General features: G+C 28.1%; 1 protein-coding gene across 1 annotated transcript; it reads left to right on the forward strand.

Annotated features, from left to right (window-relative positions):
* The first annotated feature begins 9496 nt into the window (after positions 1-9496).
* LOC119600394 lies at positions 9497-19165 on the forward strand. The gene is made up of 3 exons (XM_037950581.1): positions 9497-9799; positions 18339-18481; positions 18553-19165. The coding sequence occupies exons 1-3, from the start codon at positions 9742-9744 to the stop codon at positions 18814-18816; spliced, it is 465 nt and encodes a 154-aa protein (XP_037806509.1). The 5' UTR covers positions 9497-9741; the 3' UTR covers positions 18817-19165.
* Positions 19166-19631: the final 466 nt, after the last annotated feature.

Raw genomic sequence — 19631 nt, forward strand, 5'->3', positions numbered from 1 at the left:
ATATGGCAGAAAATGGAATATTTTGAAAATGTTAACGCTATTTTTGATCTAAATCATATATATGTATATTTAATAATCACAGATTATGGCTTCTCAGAATACACATCAAAATTGCGTTGATAGATTCTGATTGTCAATATGTCACTAAAAATTAATATTTGGACTCGCACTTTTTCCTGAAAAGCTTGGTGCACAAATAGATGAACATGACGAAAGGTTCCACCAATACATATTACAAATCGAAAGAATATACAAAATATACAAATGGAAAAGGTATTAACTTGTAGATTTTTGTTGGTCTTACTGCCGTGTAATATCAATGAATAGAAACACAACTACAAAATAATAAGTTATATATACATATATGTAGATTCAGATTCCTTATAGTCAATTGTATATGTTTTTTATTGTCAATTATACATGTTTTAAAATACTTGATTTTTAAAACATTTTCGCGTTAAAAGTATACGTGATAAAAAATTGTTCGGGACCACTAAATCTATCCCAATCAGCCATTACAATTTAAAGGAGCACAAAAAACCCATTTTGCAGACCCGTGTTATTTGAACAATGATTTATCCGATATCCTTTCACCTTATATGAAAACGTGTTTTATAATGCATTATTATAAAATCCATCAAAATTTTATCAAAACGGGTTTTTGGCTTAAATTTTTTTTTTTTTTTTTCATTTGAAAGCAATTTTTTATTAAAAACACTTAAAAATATACTATAACTTGCCAAAATCAGAGTATAACTTTTCTCAAAATTTTATCAAAACGGGTTTTTGGCTTCAATTTTTTTTTCATTTGAAAGCAATTTTTTATTAAAAACACTTACAAATATACTATAACTTGCCAAAATCAGAGTATAACTTTTCTTGTGTGTAGATTCGACACGTAGAGACATCCTGAGCTTTTGTGCTTGTAACTTGCAGCATACTACTACATTTACTCTATTTCTTCACAGACGCGTAGAATGAAAGAAAGCGAAGAACGTGTTGTGTAGAACTCCATCTTTATATTTTGGGGCCTTCCTATGTATATATATTAGACGGACTCTCTCTGTAAGGAAAGCAAAAACGTGTTTGTGTTACCCCTCTCAAAAATTATCTATGATGATTCCCAAAATATTTTAAGTCTAGCAATGGCCGTTCGTAAGCTGGACCAAATTTAAGAAGTTTTTAATTATTTTTTTAAAATTTAGTTTTATTTTAAAACAACGTATTCAATATGGGGTATCATTTTAGAGGGGTTTTAAAGCCATTTCAAATGATGTTTTAAAAATAACCGTCTCCTCATAATTATCATATTCAAAAAAAAAAAAAAAGATAAGGTTTTTAATTCATATAAATTAAATTTTGTGCAAATTTTGTACACTGTTAGACGCGTCTTCAAAAATTTCAAATGATACCATTTATTGTATGTATATTTTATAAAAAAAATATATAAAATAAAATAAATAAAAAGGGCATTTTTTGTAACCGGTCACGAACGGCCATTGATAGACTCAATATTTTGGGAACCACCATAAAACAAAACAATGATTTTTTGAAGCTGGGTAAAATTTTAAATTGAACATGAAAAATCGTGTCCCCTTAGGATATTTTCTTGAAAACTGTCCAGCTCACGAATTTTGGGTAACACCATATGATATAACAAAGAATTTTTTAAGAGTAACTCAAGCTCCATTCTTTGTAAGTCGGTCTAATGTACATAGTGCCGGATCACACAGGGAAACTTTTGATTTTGTGTGTGAGAGAAAGAGATGGTTTATATTTCTTTCTCTTTCTCTCACAAACAAAATCAAAATTTTCCCAAAAAAGTTTCACTGTGTCAACCGACATATACATATACATACATATGTATATAAAAAACTAGCGATGTTGCGAATGCCGGTTTAGCGAGTCCGAATGCAATACTATTTGCATTTCGCACATTTTAGATTTAGTGAATGCAAATTTAAAAAAATAAGCGAACAATTCGCTTATGCCAAAGCGAGCTTTCGTACATCCCTAACAAAAGTATGACATCAAATCCTAATACAAAAACACATCCAAACTCGCACCCACAAACATTCATTAAATTAAATAAAACAACAACAGGAAAACCAAAACCATGATAAAAAAATAAAATAATAAAATAATGTAATGATAACAACAACTTAAACAAAATAAATAAACAGTAATAAAATTATGAAATATATTATTTATATTAATAATTATAAAAATAAACATAATATTAATAATTATATTACAAGATCTTATACATAAATACATACATATATACATATTAAATATATATATATAAATTATATTGTATCTACATTTTTAGTGGAACCATGTAAACTATTTTTAGAGCCTTGAAACAGCAAAGAAAAAATTAATAAAAAAAGACAAAAAAAACATTAACATGACAACATAAAATTAATAATTGAAGCATTTTATTTACATAAATACAAAAAATAAACAGGTGAGTACAAAACAAAAATAAACTGTTGAATATTGTACTTTAAGATAGAGTGGTATAAAAATAATAAAATAATTCTGTAACTTCTAAACGGTTAGTTAAATTGTTTTTCTTTATTAAAACCATAAACCTAAGCGGTGGTGTTGTGAGTAAGGTAGCTTGGTTTCTATAAATTTTATCCAATTCTCTGACAATTGATGGAATTCTGTCCACTTGGATTAAAACTTGTGACGTTACAGTGATAGTAGAAATACTTTGTATATATTTTAGGACATATGTATATGACTATAGAAATATGGGACCATTGTGAGGATCGGTGTTTTGCGTTTTTAAAATTTTTTATTTAAATCGAAATTGACCAAGCTGGTGTCCTCTGAAATAAGCTAAATTTTATTTCAAATCATGTAAAATATCTATAAACATCGAAGAAAATTTGTTTATTTAAAAGAAAGAATATAGGGACTTTTTATAAGAGTACTTAAAAGTAATACAGACGGTATGTAGTAGTTATTGAATAGTAACAGTTGTATTCATAAAAAATGCTTATTTTAGATTTAAATCACACAATAGTTGAAGTACTCTTTAGACTTAAAAGCCATTAATAAAATTGTGGTATTCATAAACAAATAATAAATCTACATTAACTATTGTGCTGTTTATTGTTTAACTTGGCAGCACTGTACAATTTGGCTGTCATTTTCCGTGTTAGTGTTGCGAACAATTAGGATAAAATATTCGTTGAGTCGGTTTTCTTAATTTTATGTTTTTGGTTATAACACATTTTTGAAAATAAGAACGAACTTTTAAGAAAAATAAATGTATACATGGCTACAATAAATATATATTTAGTTCAGATGAATGAATATAACATAAATATTTTTAACTATAATTAAAAGTATTCGAATAACGAATATTTTGTGACAAAATAAACATCACTATGCACATTTTGTTATTTTTACTTATTTTTATAGCAATTTTTAATAAATTTTTGCAAATACTGATAAATTTCTTTGATAAAAGACTACATTTTATTGCCGGGAAGATATTTTGCATTGATAGAACACTAATCAATATAATTTACACTCTTAATTACTTCATGTCTTTATATTTAGCGAATAAACTATGAAAAAGACAAATAAAATGATTCCGGCCATGATTTGATTGACAGGCGGGCATTTCCAAATTGCCAAAAATAGTATTGACCAACTGGAATACTGTCAAATATTCATCTATTAATCCAATAATGCCTAGATTTTAGTTTTTTCATCAAAATATAAATTTTTAAAATTTATCTGGAATTTTATTTACAAATTTGTAAACGTTAAAATTACAATTTTTAGATTTCATTTCAGAATAAAACATGATTAGTTTTCGTCTTCAACCTAAAATTAATGAAAAAAGCTTAATCAGAGACAAAAATTGTAAGAATTCAACTTATTGTTGGCTTAAAGTAGCGTCGAGCGTACAATAAATTTTTTCTATTTGTCATTGGTTTATTGAAGGTATTTTAAGCTATTTGACGTTTATGAATACCATTTTCGTGGATTTTGCTTAATAATGTTCAATAAACCTAAATTAACTTTTTATGAATACAACCGTAAATGTTTATATAAGCACAAGTCATTACCGAGTCTTTTAATATGCTATAAAAAAGTTTACAGTACTGGTGATTTCCTGCAGAGCATATATAGTAAGTGAAAAAAATCTTGAAATTTCTTATAATCCAGCTGAGGACTTTCAGAAAATGTAGAAATCAAATGGAAAATAAAAAAAGACGGCCTATTTGGGCCCCCATTGCGAAGACCCTGGAAAAATGTTGGGGCTATTACAATTTCGACGCTTTGAGATTTCAGTTTGGCATGTTTTATACAGTCGGAAAGTTTAATTTGTAACCAAATAGGAAAAAATGCAAAATAGTGCAAATTCTAAAAATTTGTCATGATTTAGAAAACATTTGTATAGGTTTAGTTTTTTAACACAACATGATCATTAACTCAAATATATGCAGCGCAGTGAACCATTGTACGAATTTTTAAACCAGTTTTTTTTTTGGTAGGTGAGACTTTGGGCTTCAATTATTGCCTTAAAAATTAAAAATCGACCCATTAGAAAAAATGGTATGGAGGGTTACAGAATATACTCACACATATAGTATGTTATTGTTATAGTTCCAGATATATTACTTTTGGTATTTACTAAAAGTTCGCTCATTTTTCTCCTAATTCTTCATATAAATCTCAAAGTTGACCCAGCTGTTATAGGATCATAGCTGTTATAGTTTCCCAGATATACAAATTTTAGTATTTTATTAATATGACAGAGACCACTCCCACTGATTCTAGACCGCCCACTAATTACAGTTTGCATATTTTTTTTACAAAATCGTTATACGGATGTCAAAGTTGAAAATTTGAGGACTTTTTTTGTATCCAAGATACACGAATTTTAGTATTTAACTAATATGGGAGATGCCACTCCCGCTAACGCTAGCCCACCCATTTTTTTTTTAAATATTAAAAGTTGTCAGTGCAAAATTTTAGAACTCAAGCTATTAAAGTTTCTCATATATACAAATTTATTAAGTCTTTTTTATATGGGCGTTGCTCTTCGACCATTTAAAATTGAAAAACAAAATGTTGCTTTTAGTTCCTTCCAGACTATAGAAATGTACTCTGAAAATTTCAAACAAACACACACATACATACATATTTCAAAACATTTTTATATCCTACACCACTATAGTGGGAAGTGGGAAGTATAATATAAATGTATCTTGATGAAAGTTCGTACAACTAAGTTTTATACAAGCCTTGATGATCTTGTCGAATTTCAAATAATCGGACTTCATTTCACCCTAGCCCCCACACAAAGCCCCCTTCAGAAAGTGACTTGAATATCCGCAATTCATTTATTAGCACTGTTATTGCCATGAAATTTAGCACAGACAAATATTACATATATTTTATAAATACAAATCTATCCAGCCCATTTTATCGGGATCGGTCCACATTTGCTCCTATCCCCAATATAAAGCCTCTTTTAGAAAATAAGTTTTTCGTCAATAAATTGCTTAAATAAATCGGAATCAAGGTAATATTCAAGATAAATGCTTTATTATGAAAAATAAATCACATTTAATATTCATAACTGGTGTAGGGTATCATATAGTCTGCCAAGACCAACTATACTTTCTTACTTGTTATTCCTAAATTTTGCACAAAATATCCGACTTTGGGTGAGAAAAATCGATCTGGTGCACACGGGCGGATATATAATGGGGTATGCACATATATATATATATATATTCAGTGTTGTCAACTATTTTATACTAAAACGCGCCGTCCATTCACTCAAAACGCACTAAAAGGCGCTAAAATTATATTTTTACACAGTCTTAAAAAATATAGTATTTAGCTAAAATTTGTTTATTAAAAAAAATTACTCCTTAATTGAAATTTTGATTCGGGAACGAAATTTAAAAAATTAAGGTTAATACAAATTTTTTGAAATTCCCCATAATAAATTTTAATTAAACTCATCATTTCCAAAAATACCAAGAGCCAAGCTTTGTGAAAAAACTGAAGTAATCGTCAAGTAATTGTTTCCTTCACAGTGAAGTTATAAAAAAATAATGGTAAATTTTTGTGAATCAAACTTTGTGCGATCAAAATTATTTTTGTGTTTTTCACATTAAAATATAAATAGTTTTCACGAAATGCAATTTTAATTTTAAGTTCAAGTTAACCTAACTTAAATTAAGTTAATTTACAACTTTTTCCTTTTTTGACGTGAAAAACTTCCCTTGTTGTGAATTTTTTATAGAATTTTCTAATCAATAAAAAGCTGTTACGAACAAAATCAACTGTTGTGGAATTTCACAAAATCAATGAAAATTTAAGAAGAAACAAATTTCAATTCTTTTGGCGAAAGAGATGAATATTTTTTATTTTAGTTTTAAAGTTTTAAAATAACTCATCACACTAAAAGATCTTTGAATTACTCATAATTTGGAAAGTTTAGAAAAAGGAACTTTAATAAATTTGTACAGCAGAGTACTGTCTAAAATTATTCTGTTTTATCTTTATTGTCAAACTAGAATAATTTTATGTTATTAAAAAGATTTTTCATTTCTTGAAAATTAATTTAGCGACTTTTTCCAAAAAAGCGCTAAGAGGAAAAAATGCGACTTTTGGATTGTTAAAAGGCGCTAAATCTAGCGCTAAATTGGCAACGCTGTATATATTACATGTTTTTTCCATTCAAAAGCTTTGTCAAAGAAAGTTGAAATAGTAGACGCTCACAAATTAGAGCTTTCAGTAATTCGAACGTCCAGAAATTAGAATCAGTGTTTGCAATATGTACAATAAGCGACAAACAATTTATGTTTAAAATTTTCTACTATTCTGCACCTTTAACATTAAAAGTGTATCCAGTTCTACTCTATTGTGTCCATTTGAATATAGCTCTAGTGGCGGGCAAGGAACTATAAAAATAAGGCATATTATTATTCGAATAGGAGGAGATTTAAAATCCGTACGAAGTATTCGTAAACTACTTCGTTGGCATATGACTGCGTCCAGTGATGCCAAGTGTAGGGATTTTTCCCTTTTTGTAGGGATTTTTTTCAAAAATGTCACGTGTAGGGAAAAAGGGAAAGATTTCTTACTATTGTCAAATTGTAGGGATTTTTAAATTTCATAGTTTTTAACAACTAAAAATATACTCTTTCATGTATTAAAATTTTAAAATTAAAAATGAAATCAGTTTTAAGTGTATCGTTAGTAAAAATTCCGCTTGTAATTTCTACAATATATGTAGTACCTACATATCGCTACAAGACTGGCATAATCCAAAATTCGGGTTTCTTGAACTGAGGTCTGCAAAACATGCGACATACTAAAATCTTTCATATAGATTTATCAAATTTCAAATATGTCTATTATTTTCGATGTGAAATCGATTTTTTGTAAACGTAAAAACTAAAACCCACGTTTTCGTAAATATTAGACAACTAAAAATTTAATTTCAATTTAGATGACAAACATATTAACCTCAACTATCTGAATCTGGATTTTTAAAATCCCTTGATTTGTTTAAAAGTTATTAAAAAAATAGTTAAATGTCATTAAATATTTATATCCATTTTTCCTGAAACGACTTTTTGGATTATGCCAATCCTGTAGGGCGATATATTCTGACTCCTTATAGATAGAGTAGTCGGGGGCTTAATGCAGTAACTCAGGATTGAAAAAATGAATTTAATGTTCTGAAAATTTATAAAAGTAAACCGCAAAAAGTAAACGCAAAAGTAAACCTTATTTTAAATAATTATTTTATGAAAATTTTTTTGTGGAGGCACATAAAATAAATTTTTTTATCACTATTCGATATACTGCCATAAATCTATTAATTGTCTTGTTTTTTTTTAATCTTAACTGAAGAGTCAGGGTTGGAAGATTTGTATGATGTAAAATTGAAAGAAAAAAAATTTTAAATTCTAGAAATTTCATTCCTAAAAATTAAAAAAAAATACATATATATGTATATGTATATTATAAAACGGATCTAATATTTTAGTTTTTGATGTTATTTTTGTATTTTTTTAAGATAAACTTTGAAAAAAGTGGAAAAAAGTAGTGTAGGGAAAAATGTAGGGAAAATAAAAAGTGGGTGTAGGGAAAAAAGGTATTTTTTCTCATAAGCGTAGGGATTTCGGAAAAAAATCTCCTGGCATCACTGACTGCGTCTATAACCTTATTAGAAGGTATGGCAATAAAAATAATTTAAAAAGAAAAGCGTAAGGTCAAGGAAGGAATTTTAATTGGAAAAAGGTAGAACCCGTACATTACTCGAGATTATAAAAATCATTAAAAAAAAGTAAGATAAAAAAAACTAATTAAAAGATAGTTGTTACGTTTTTTCGTCAAATATTTGTTAGGTGTGAATGTACCTTAACAAGACCATATAATGATTTGTTACAAAGAATCAATGATGACATCATACTAATGTCATCGAAAATTATCTAAGCACTTTGTTTCATTTACCGCTGGGTAGCTTTCGTAAACAAATACTTCTTAGATTAGTGTTGTCGTTTTATTTCTTAGTTAAATTTTACTAATTAACCAATATGCAGTGTTGCCAACAATGGTCAAGCAAAACGCGGAAAAAAATAAAAAAGGAGTATAAAAGCGTCATTTTCTAACTTAAAAGATGAAAAAGCGCTACTTTTTTGAGTAAAATAAAGTTTATTCGTACATCATATTTAAAACTATTTATTTAGATTAATCAAAAAATATATAGATCAAATTGTTTGTTGTTTTTTTATTTGTTTTGTTGTTTTTGGATCTAGTGCCATTCCTAGCTTTTTTCTAGCCGTATTTTTTAAGCATTTTAGCACGTGATTTAGTTAGTTTGAAAGAAGGATGTACATATGTATATACATCAAATCCGAAGAAATATACATAGGCCTCTATCGGGCCTGTTGTGCGCTCCTTAACCAGTGCCTCAGGTGGGAATCGAACCCAGCACCTCCTGCCTACCAGACTAGAACTCTAACCACTAACCTACCGGAGGCCACTAGCACGTGATTTAAATGAGTGATTTAGAAACTTGACCATAGAAAATGTTTGATCGCGGTTACACTCAAGCCGACTTTTTTATACATACTGGTTTCATCATTCTTTTTTAGCCCAAAAGTATATTTTTTGGGCTAACAAGTATTTGACGAAAAAACGTAACAACTATCTTTTATTTTGTTTTTTTGATCTTACTTTTTTTAATGATTTTTGTAATTGCAAATAATATTGAAATAAATAATAAAGACATAGCTTTAGTTTTAAAGATAATGGAACTCTAAACAGAAGCAATTGTCCTAAAACACTAAGGAGAACAATTTTTAGTTTTCGAATACTATCAGGTTTCGTCGGAACTTTGAATTAATATATAACTGTGAGTGGCAACGCTGGCACTCTTACAAAAAAATAAGAGAGACTTTTTTTAACAGAAGAGTAAATAGAAAAATATACTTTATTTAAAAAATAACTACAAACAAAAATACATATGCACTATAAACACCAGCTCATTGATGTGGCTAAAAAAAAAACAGAAATCAGCATCTCCATCGTTATTTTTCTTGAGTTTTATTTAAACCTATTCGTTATTATAAGAAACATTCTACTTGACTCCAGATCAACAGTTTACAATTAGAAGTAGACGGAAAGAGAGCTTAAAAATTATTCAACAAATACATCAAAAAAGAAATTGAATTGTAAAAAATGTTCAAATTAGCCAACTTAGTAGTGTTGATGTCAACATTTTGTGTTATTGCAACTGGTAAGTGAAATGTGGCGAAGTTAATTAATGAATATAAGCAGTACTTTTTTACCTAAATAAATAGTAAAATTTAAGTAGAACAAATTGTTGCTAATAAATAAGTACACATGTATGTATGTTGTTATGTACTTAAACAATATCAATAAAGTTCTTTGTTTGCGGCCAATGTTTTTTTTTTAATTTTTAAAATTACAAAAAAATAAACTAGTTTATGATCATTGTTTAAGCTTCATTAAATTTCTTACTTGATAATCATTTAAAAAAGTTTTTAAATATTGATGATGCCTTCACAAACATGAAAGACGAGTTTACAACAAACAAAAAATACTCATATGAAATATTTAGATAATTACTGAAGTTGCTAAAGATATTATTCCGCGGTTTATTGTTAAATATTATTTTTAGTTTGATGCTTTAAATTTATTGCTTTTTTTAATATGAAGCTATTATTAAAATTTTAGTATTAAAATTTATTATTAATAAAACACTCGTATCTGTTCGTTTGAATTTGTACGATGGTAGATTGTGAAATTTATGACTAAAGCTAAGAATAATTTAAAGTGTCAACGACTTTATATTCAAAAATTAACACATTTAAATTCGATTGAAATAAAATACAAAAATTAAAACAACTAAACAAACTGCAAGCAAGACTGAACTGCAAAGTAATACATAATTTGAAGAAGAAAATGGATGGAATAAGCAATAACAGACCTACTCGAAAAATAACTTTTTATCAAGTAAAAGCGCTACATGTCGCATCTACAACAATATTTCGAAATAAGGAGACTAGGTACCGTAATGGACCTATCCTTACAGGATTTGGCAAAGCTAACGGTTTTGAGCTGAAATTATAATAATCATAATCAGTTTCGAGTAAAAATTTTTCAAGTGATTTTTCGAAATCGTCAAAGCTATTTTCCATTGATAATATAAATGTTTTATGGTATTTTTACGATTTTTATATTAATTATTAAAAAAAACTTGAAAACTATATTTAAGATAATTTGAGTATGCTGAATCCGGGAGCATATTTTTTTAATTTGAGTTTTCCCTAGTGAGTTATAGAAGGTCAAAGTTAAATGTCCAAAATATTCGACACTCGAAAAACAGTCACCAAAAAGTACCTGTTGTTTTGTAAAATGTCTTTCTACGCTTATACCAATGCAATACAATTTAAAGGTCTTATTCATACTCTTGTGTTTTATAAACCTTTGATAAATGTTTATGAATAGTATTTTTTGGCCATTAAATGAAGCTGTTTTTTAAACGTTGTTTAAAGCACTTTTTAAGAAGTAGTCATAAGTGACAATTTAAAACCTGATTTTAAAATACTTTAAAAATACGGAAGATCTTTAAAAATCTCAATTATAAATATAATAAAGTCTTACAGTTGTATTCATAAAAAATGCTTATTTTAGATTTAAATCACACAATAGTTAAAGTACACTTTAGACTTAAAATTGTGGTATTCATAAACAAATAATAAATCTACATTAACTATTGTGCTGTTTATTGTTTAACTTGGCAGCACTGTACAATTTGGCTGTCATTTTCTGTGTTAGTGTTGCGAACAATTAGGATAAAATATTCGTTGAGTCGGTTTTCTTAATTTTATATCTTTGGTTATAACACATTTTTGAAAATAAGAACGAACTTTGAAGAAAAATAAATATATACATGGCTACAATAAATATATACATGGCTACAATAAATATATATTTAGTTCAGATGACTCAGACTTATTTTTATAGCAATTTTTAATAAATTTTTGCAAATACTGATAAATTTCTTTGATAAAAGACTACGTTTTATTGTTGGAGAAGATATTTTGCATTGATAGAACACTAATCAATATAATTTATATTTAGCTTTATATTTAGCGAATAAACTATGAAAAATACAAATAAAATGATTGTGGCCATGATTTGATTGACAGGCGGGCATTTCCAAATTGCCAAAAATAGTATTGACCAACTGGAATACTGTCAAATATTCATCTATTAATCCAATAATGCCTAGGTTTTAGTTTTTTCATCAAAATAGAAATTTTTAAAATTTATCTGGAATTTTATTTACAAATTTGTAAACGTTAAAATTACAATTTTTAGATTTCATTTCAGAATAAAACATGATTAGTTTTCGTCTTCAACCTAAAATGAATGAAAAAAGCTTAATCAGAGACAAAATTTGTAAGAATTCAACTTATTGTTGGCTTAAAGTAGGGTCGAGCGTACAATAAATTTTTTCTATTTGTCATTGGTTTATTGAAGGTATTTTAAGCTATTTGACGTTTATGAATACCATTTTCGTGGATTTTGGTTAATAATGTTTAATAAATCTAAATTAACTTTTTATGAATACAACCGTTAATTTTCATCTAAAAGAAAAAAATTAAATCTAAAGGTAAATATTAACTCAAAAAATGCTTAAAAATCTATTGTAATGTCGAAAAAAAACACGGAAAGGGTTAAAATACCTTATATTGAGTTCTTGAAAACTAATTTGGTGTGATCTCTAGTAAATGTATTTTATATGTTTCTATTATACCATCAATTTAGATGTACTTTATTAAAATAAAATTTTCTTATTTATTTTTTGAGACATGTTTTTCATAAGTAAATACATATGTTTAATAAAAACAAGACCCCACAGAAAAAGTGTTTAGAATTTTTTAAATCTAATGTCCAAAAACACTGTTCCATCTATCTGTCCTCCTTTCCACAACTCATTTCCATAATCTAGATCTAACACAATACTCTGCCTGAATAGAGGCCATCCCCGAAAGCTATGAATGTATACACGGTTGTCAGAACTTACAAAGTCGTTAGGAAGGTGATGATGATGTCATGAAATGACCCATCCCAGTGCATTCCTTAACCTTAGAGCCCGCGCATCCACACTACTGAGATGGCTCTGTAGGGTACAATAAATTTGTATGCCATAAATCCTTTACGTTACAATTACGAAATATTTTATGAATTAGTAGAATCATAATGACGCATTTAAGGAATGTGTTTATATGAGTGTATGTACACTAACACAAGTGCGATTATATAAAAGAAAGTGGTGAGAGTACATAAATACCTAGCAGTTTTGTGGAACAGCCTCGAACTACCTATTTAACCTATCACTTAGGATTTCCCCGAGCCACTGGTAACCCAAATGACTAGCTATTTTAATATCCGCTTGTCCTACAAAGGAAGATAATCGCCACTCTTAGATTACAAAGATGCAATCGGAAAGCTTGTCCAATGAATTCAATTTATGGCAACGAACTTTTTTGCTTAAAATGGTTTTTTAAGTGTCCACCCTCTAGATTACTTGGGGACACCAGTATAATGAGGAGGGTATTATGCGTTTGTGCTGCTGTTTGTAACGCACAAAAATATTAGTCCTAAGCCTCAAAGTATACCGATCGACTCAGAATCACTTCAGTTTTTCATCAATAAACTGCTTAATTAGATTAAGGTGAAATTCAACGTAAATGTTTGTTTTATAAACAAATAAAAAATGTAGAAGGGTATCGGCCATGCCCGACTATACTTTCCTACATGTTTTCGGATGCATTGAATTCGAACTGCTGGGTACATATTCTGTATCATTTGTATAAATTGTTATTTGTACAATAAATAAACAAACATATGTATACATACATGCATACATCAATACATATACATATGTATGTATGTATGCATAAATATTTTTTCGAAAGCAGAATGGAAATTGTTTTCAAAACTATAAAAATTACTTTTCATGGAAAGGCCAATTAAAGACTTATTTCTTACCTAAAATAACAATAAATATGCATGTTCATTAACATCTATCGAAAAAAAGTTTATATTATTGGAAATAAAAGAAGTTTACTTACTATCAAAATAAAACTAGTATTTATATTCCTGCAGTAAAATGCGTATAACCGAAAGATTCCTCATAAGATGATAAGATTGAAACCGAAATCAGTTAACAAGTTTCGAATAGTTAATATTTTCAAATTTAGATATAACGAAATAACAAGACATAATCAGATACATACATATATAGAAATAACCGTTTTATTAGAAAATTTAATTTTTCGAATCAGTGGGATCTCAATTTTCCGTAATGGTCGTGACCGGTCGCTACCGAAAAGTCAAAATACCGCTATTATACTAAAAAAATAAAATTTCCAAAAAGTAAAAAAATCTTTACTTTATTAACACTAGACTATAGACTAAATTATGGAATAGACTATATACACTAAATATTAGACTGTAAGCTAGATTATATATTACACTATATAGACTAGTATATAGATTAATAACATTAGTATAACGATGAAATTTAACATAATGATATTTCGTATTAATTTAATTCAATTTATTTCCATATCAAACCTAGCCTAATGGCCATAATCGGTTAAAATTTTCTATTTAAAAAATAGGTATACATAAAAAAATATATTCATATAACAAATAATTAAAAAACAAAATATTTATAAAAAGAATTGTAAAATAATTTGAAAAGAAAAATTTATTGAAAGTAGTATAACCACAAAATCTTCCAAATAATAACTAAAAATACCAAAAGATAGCAATTCCCTAAATCATGTAAACTCATCAAAAACCGGCTAAGAACAACCACCGGCTAACAAAAATCTATCTATATATTTTATGAGGATATAAAAAAAAACACTGAAGTATGACATAATCGAGTTTTATATCAACCGAAATCTCTATTTCCAAAATGATTTTAAAGCTATTTACTGAATAATATCATAATAAAACAAGTTTTGTAGGACCAAAAATATGTCTACCAAATTTTATAAGGATCGAAGCATAATTCACCCTAAACCCATATGAGATCCTCTTTAAAATTCGGTGTTATGATGAAATTTGACATAAAAAAAATTTGTTAAGAATCGAAACCTGTATTTTTGAAACCTAAACGCTAAAATACAAATACCAAAATACCCCCCAGCAAAATCTTTGCTTACAATGATTACCATTAAGTACTTTATTAATGACTTACTTTGTATGTAAAGTCTAAAAAAAATCAAAATAAAGAAACAAACAAACATAAAACAGTTACTTTTTCTTTCCTTTTTTGTGCACACGATATCAAATATCTATTTTTAGACAAACAGAAAATAAAATAGTATTTGTGTGTGAAAACTATTATTTGACGTACAATAAAACAGCTAAGCAGTGGTGTAGTGAGTGGAGCATCCAACTGGTAGACGGAAGGTATTGAGTTCAACCCCAGTCTGTGTCGACTTTTTATTTTTATTTTTTCATAAATATTCTATAAATAACTCTACTAAAAAAACAACTTATTTCCAACCAAATAATATTGACTTACTTTTGGAACATCTCAAACAAAAATAAGTACTTTTTCTAGTAGAATTGTAAGCACTTTACTCGATGAATTCTTGTGATTTTTCTAGTGAATTTGTAAGCAAATATTTTGCTGGGCCATAACACTAAGATACAATTTTGCAGGATGAAATCTCCGAACATATACTTTGTGACTGTCAGCCACTATGGCCTCTCAGAGCGAGTATTCTAGGAGGCGCATTTGTATTGCCTAATGAAATATTCAAATCTCTCACCGTTTAAAACATTAAAATTCATACGTGAACTTAATCTGCAATGGTGAATCAAAGAGCTGCACAAAAGATCTTATCTGAGGTCGTGCTTTGTGTCCCTCTGTCAATTTATCAATCGAGATACTGTTACCGAGTTAAGCCAAAATACCGATAACGATAAAATAAAAATTCCGAAATAAGTCAAAATACCGATACGTTACCTTATCACCGTTTCGAAACTGTTGCCAAACTTCAGTAAAAGTCAATATAAATATCGGTAAGCTATTGGCGGTCAAAGGTCACAAAAGTCTGTTTACGAATATGTCACTTATTATACGTCGTATGCATTTTTATGATAGTATAATTTCTATAAAGAATTTAATTTCCTACAATTTAGTTGAAGACTATTTTCTCATAATATTTGTTGTTTTCGAGCTATTTTTTTCATTGCAATGATATTTTCAAACTTTATTATTTTTAACATCGATACATTTCGCAATTTTTCTTTCTTGTATTAGCTAATGATGTTACATCCTTTAACACAGCAGTACTCTCTGATCCATAGCGCAATGCCCGTCTATCCGAAATTGCCAATGGGGTCATTGGTCATAATTAAGAATATAATTTGTAAAAACAATTTGTTTCCAATACAAATATGACCTGTAATACTATGTATATGAAATTATGGATAGACAGACATTTCACTATGGGTTATGGAGCGATTCTGAGATAAAACGTATAACAGTGTATAAGATGTTTATGAATACCGTAAAAATGATGACGAATTTGTTATCGGTACAATCTACATATGTATATTAAGATTTAAAAATATTAGTGCAATATTACTAATTATGCTAAGCTATGTGCAAATTTTCATGCTACAAAACATAAGTCCTTCATATAGTTTTATCAAATTTCAAATACGTCTATTATTTTCGGTGCGAGATCAATTTTCATGTTCTAAACGTAAAAAATTAATTACTGTTTTTACGAATATTAGATAAATAAAAATTAAATATTAATTCAGATAAGAAACATATTAACCTCTACTATTTCAATATGGCTTAACTTTTTAAATCCCTTGATTAGTTTAAAATTTATTTACAAAATAGTAAAATGTCATAAACATTCAAAGCCACTTTTCTCGAAACGACTTTTTTTGGACTATGCCCGGTCTTGTAGTAAGTGAGCGATATGTACTTAGTTGTTTGTAAATTTGTCTGTAGTAAATTAAACTTTTCAAAAATAAATTTATTTAATTAACCAATGACATCATTATTTATTATGAATAAGTCTCTACACTATCAATAAACTTTTAAGACTGTCATAGTAGCTGAAGTATGTACATATGTATTTTGTATTTACTCGTATGTTTGTAAGTATGTGAGTATTTAATACTTAAGGCCATTAATTTATTGTTTCTTTCCTCATGTGCATTTCCCTTTCCTGCCGGTAGTAGCATTCTTTCTGTCTTGATTGCGTATGTTTGTATTAAAAGAACAAGTGTATTTTCAAGTAAAATCAAAATATTCGTAATTATTATTTGTTTAACAATTTGTATGTAATTTTGTTGTATTTGACTAACTGAGTGGCTGGCTGACTAACTAACAGACTGAGTCAGAGTGGAGTACATACATACATATGTATGTATATTAGACCGACTCACTCTGTATGGAAAGCAAAAACTTGTTTTTGTTACCCCTCTCAAAATTTAGCTTGCTTTTTTTATGATGATATATATATATATATTTAAAATATATATATATAAATTATAAAATATTTTATGTCTAGCGATGGCCGTTCTCGAGCTGGAGGAAATTAAAAAAAGGTATTTTTTAATTATTTTTTTTTAAAAATTTTAGTTTTGTTTTGAAACAATATATTTAATATGGGGTATCGTTTGAAAGGGGTTTTAAAGCCACGTCCCATATGGGATATTTTCTTGAAAACTGTCCAGCACACGAACGGATAACACTAAACCCAAAATAGTTTTCGTAACATCATTTTACATAACAACGAATATTTTGAGCGGGGTAACTCAAGTACTATTTTTGTGAGTCGGTCTAATGTATATGTTTATACATATGTCTGCTTTTTTCCCCGAATTCATAATTTTTATTTTTGCACGTTGTTCAAGTATTTGTCCTCCTTTAACAACCCTGAATGATGTCATTAATAATTAATAAATCAATCAGACTTCATTGCATAAATACTTATTGGTAACAAAAGCAAAATATTGAAGAAGAACATACATGCATACATATGTATGTATATTAGGGTGTCCCGTGGACCACTTTTTAGGAGGAATACCTCTAAAACGATGCGTTACAATGTACTTAATAAAAAACTATTTTTTTGAAAAGATCCTCAGTTCCCTACCAGCGACTGAAAATCTTGATCTCAGCACAATATGTTAAAAAAAATTCTGCAATCTTTTCGAATTGGGTGTCAAAATTTCCGTAATTTTGAGCTTATCGCGGGAAAAATAATTAAAATTTTTGTTAGATTATTTCTAGATTATTCTTAGATTATTATTTTTTCATTCAAAAATCGCTACAAAATGTTTAAAGCGGAAGTCTGATTTTATTCCTTTTTTTTAATTTTATTCATAATTATGACCTTTGATACTATATATGTGATAAAACATATGGGCCAGACACTAGGGGAAAATTAAGTAGCAAATTATCGGTTCGGTTAAGGGAATTTTATTTCCTTAATTAAGACCCCAAGACGAAGCCCTGTACCAACTTTTATTTAGCTACCTAAAAGTCCCCAGTTTACGCTTCTTTCAACTAATTTTCCTTGGGTAATATTGATATTTAATTTATATTTGCACATTGATTTAATGAAATTGTAGTCGAACAAGTTTCTCACTAAATGTTACTTTTCCTGAGTTTGAGATTATTATGTTAAACCTAAATCAGCTAAGATACAAACCTAATATAACTATTAAATATTTTCAAATACTTTCAGCCGCACCCTATCAAGAACTGCCACCCAAACCTGGGTATGTACCAGTTTATATCAGGGAAGGAAATACACCCTTAAGTCAAGTAAACCCAAAGTTGGTAGAAGCTTTTCATGAGTATGAGGTATCCAATCTACCACAATTAGAGGTGAGAAATATAAATTTTCTAAAAATTAACAAAAATCATAAACTCTAATACTTAATACTATTAATACACAGGTCGAAATTCCAAAAAAAGTTGAAGTTACTACTAATAACAAACTAGATAAAGTTGCTGAAAACGTAGAACAAGATAATGATGAAGGAGAGACCAATGAGCAATCGAAGAACTTAGGTGAAGAGAAAGACGAAAGCAAACAGATAAAAGAGCATGTACAACAAGACGAAAAACAATTAAAAAAAGAAGAAACTCCCGCTTCCGATATTGCGGAATTTACTAATGATGCTATCAAAGTACTAGCTGACGGCAATACAGACAATTAATTAAAATAAAATACATCATTAATCAATAATTGAAAAAATCATATGCATAAATAATAAGCTTTAATTAAAAAAAAAGTAAAAATAAATAAATATACATACATATAGTGTTAGTCATAGAGTCGAGCTCATTATAGAAAGTTCGATCATGTTTCTTAAAACAATATTTTAGGAAAAACATCACTTATTTAGATATTATATTTTTGTAGTGCCCATAAAAAATGATTTGAATAAAACAAAAATACAAAGGGATTATTTAATTCATTAATAGGTGAGAAGCATAAAATGATTACGTTGTTACTTTAAGGAGTCGAACTACATAAATATATTATTTCACCAATAATAAACTGTACAAATACTTTTATTCCCTAAAATAAGTACTATTTATACAGAAGAGTTTTCAATCGAATAACCGTGGAACGAATAATTTTTAAATAATAATAACTGGTCTGCAAAAAAAGTTTTTTTGCACTCCTTTAAATTTTAATGGCTGATTAGGATAGATTTATTGGTCCTTAATCCAGGTGTGGTAAAAAATGTATATAACTTATTATTTTGTAGTTGTTTTTCTATTCATTGACCATACACCAACAAAAATGCGCCAGCATGCCTGACCATTTTCCGTTGTATCTTCTTCCATTTTATAATATACACATTTTGTTGGAACCTTCGAAATTTTCTTCTGATACTGCACCAAGATTTTCAGGAAAAGTGCGAGTCCAAAAAATTAATTTTTAGTGACATATTTAATTTAATATGTCGATATGCAGAGTGCCGTCCTTTAGTTTATAGTTTTCAGCTCTTTGTTTTCCCCAAAG

The sequence above is a fragment of the Lucilia sericata genome, unplaced genomic scaffold (genome assembly GCF_015586225.1).
Source record: "Lucilia sericata isolate MDLA Ls3-8-SP2 unplaced genomic scaffold, ASM1558622v1 Contig000112F_arrow, whole genome shotgun sequence".
NCBI lineage: Eukaryota > Metazoa > Arthropoda > Insecta > Diptera > Calliphoridae > Lucilia > Lucilia sericata.

Bases quoted from the DNA above. Each gene is read 5' to 3' on its own strand.
- LOC119600394 (XM_037950581.1), top strand. From the start codon at position 9,742: ATGTTCAAATTAGCCAACTTAGTAGTGTTGATGTCAACATTTTGTGTT. The intron at 9,800-18,338 runs GTAAGTGAAATG...AAATACTTTCAG, and splicing joins ATTTTGTGTTATTGCAACTG to CCGCACCCTATCAAGAACTG. The intron at 18,482-18,552 runs GTGAGAAATATA...ATTAATACACAG, and splicing joins CCAATCTACCACAATTAGAG to GTCGAAATTCCAAAAAAAGT.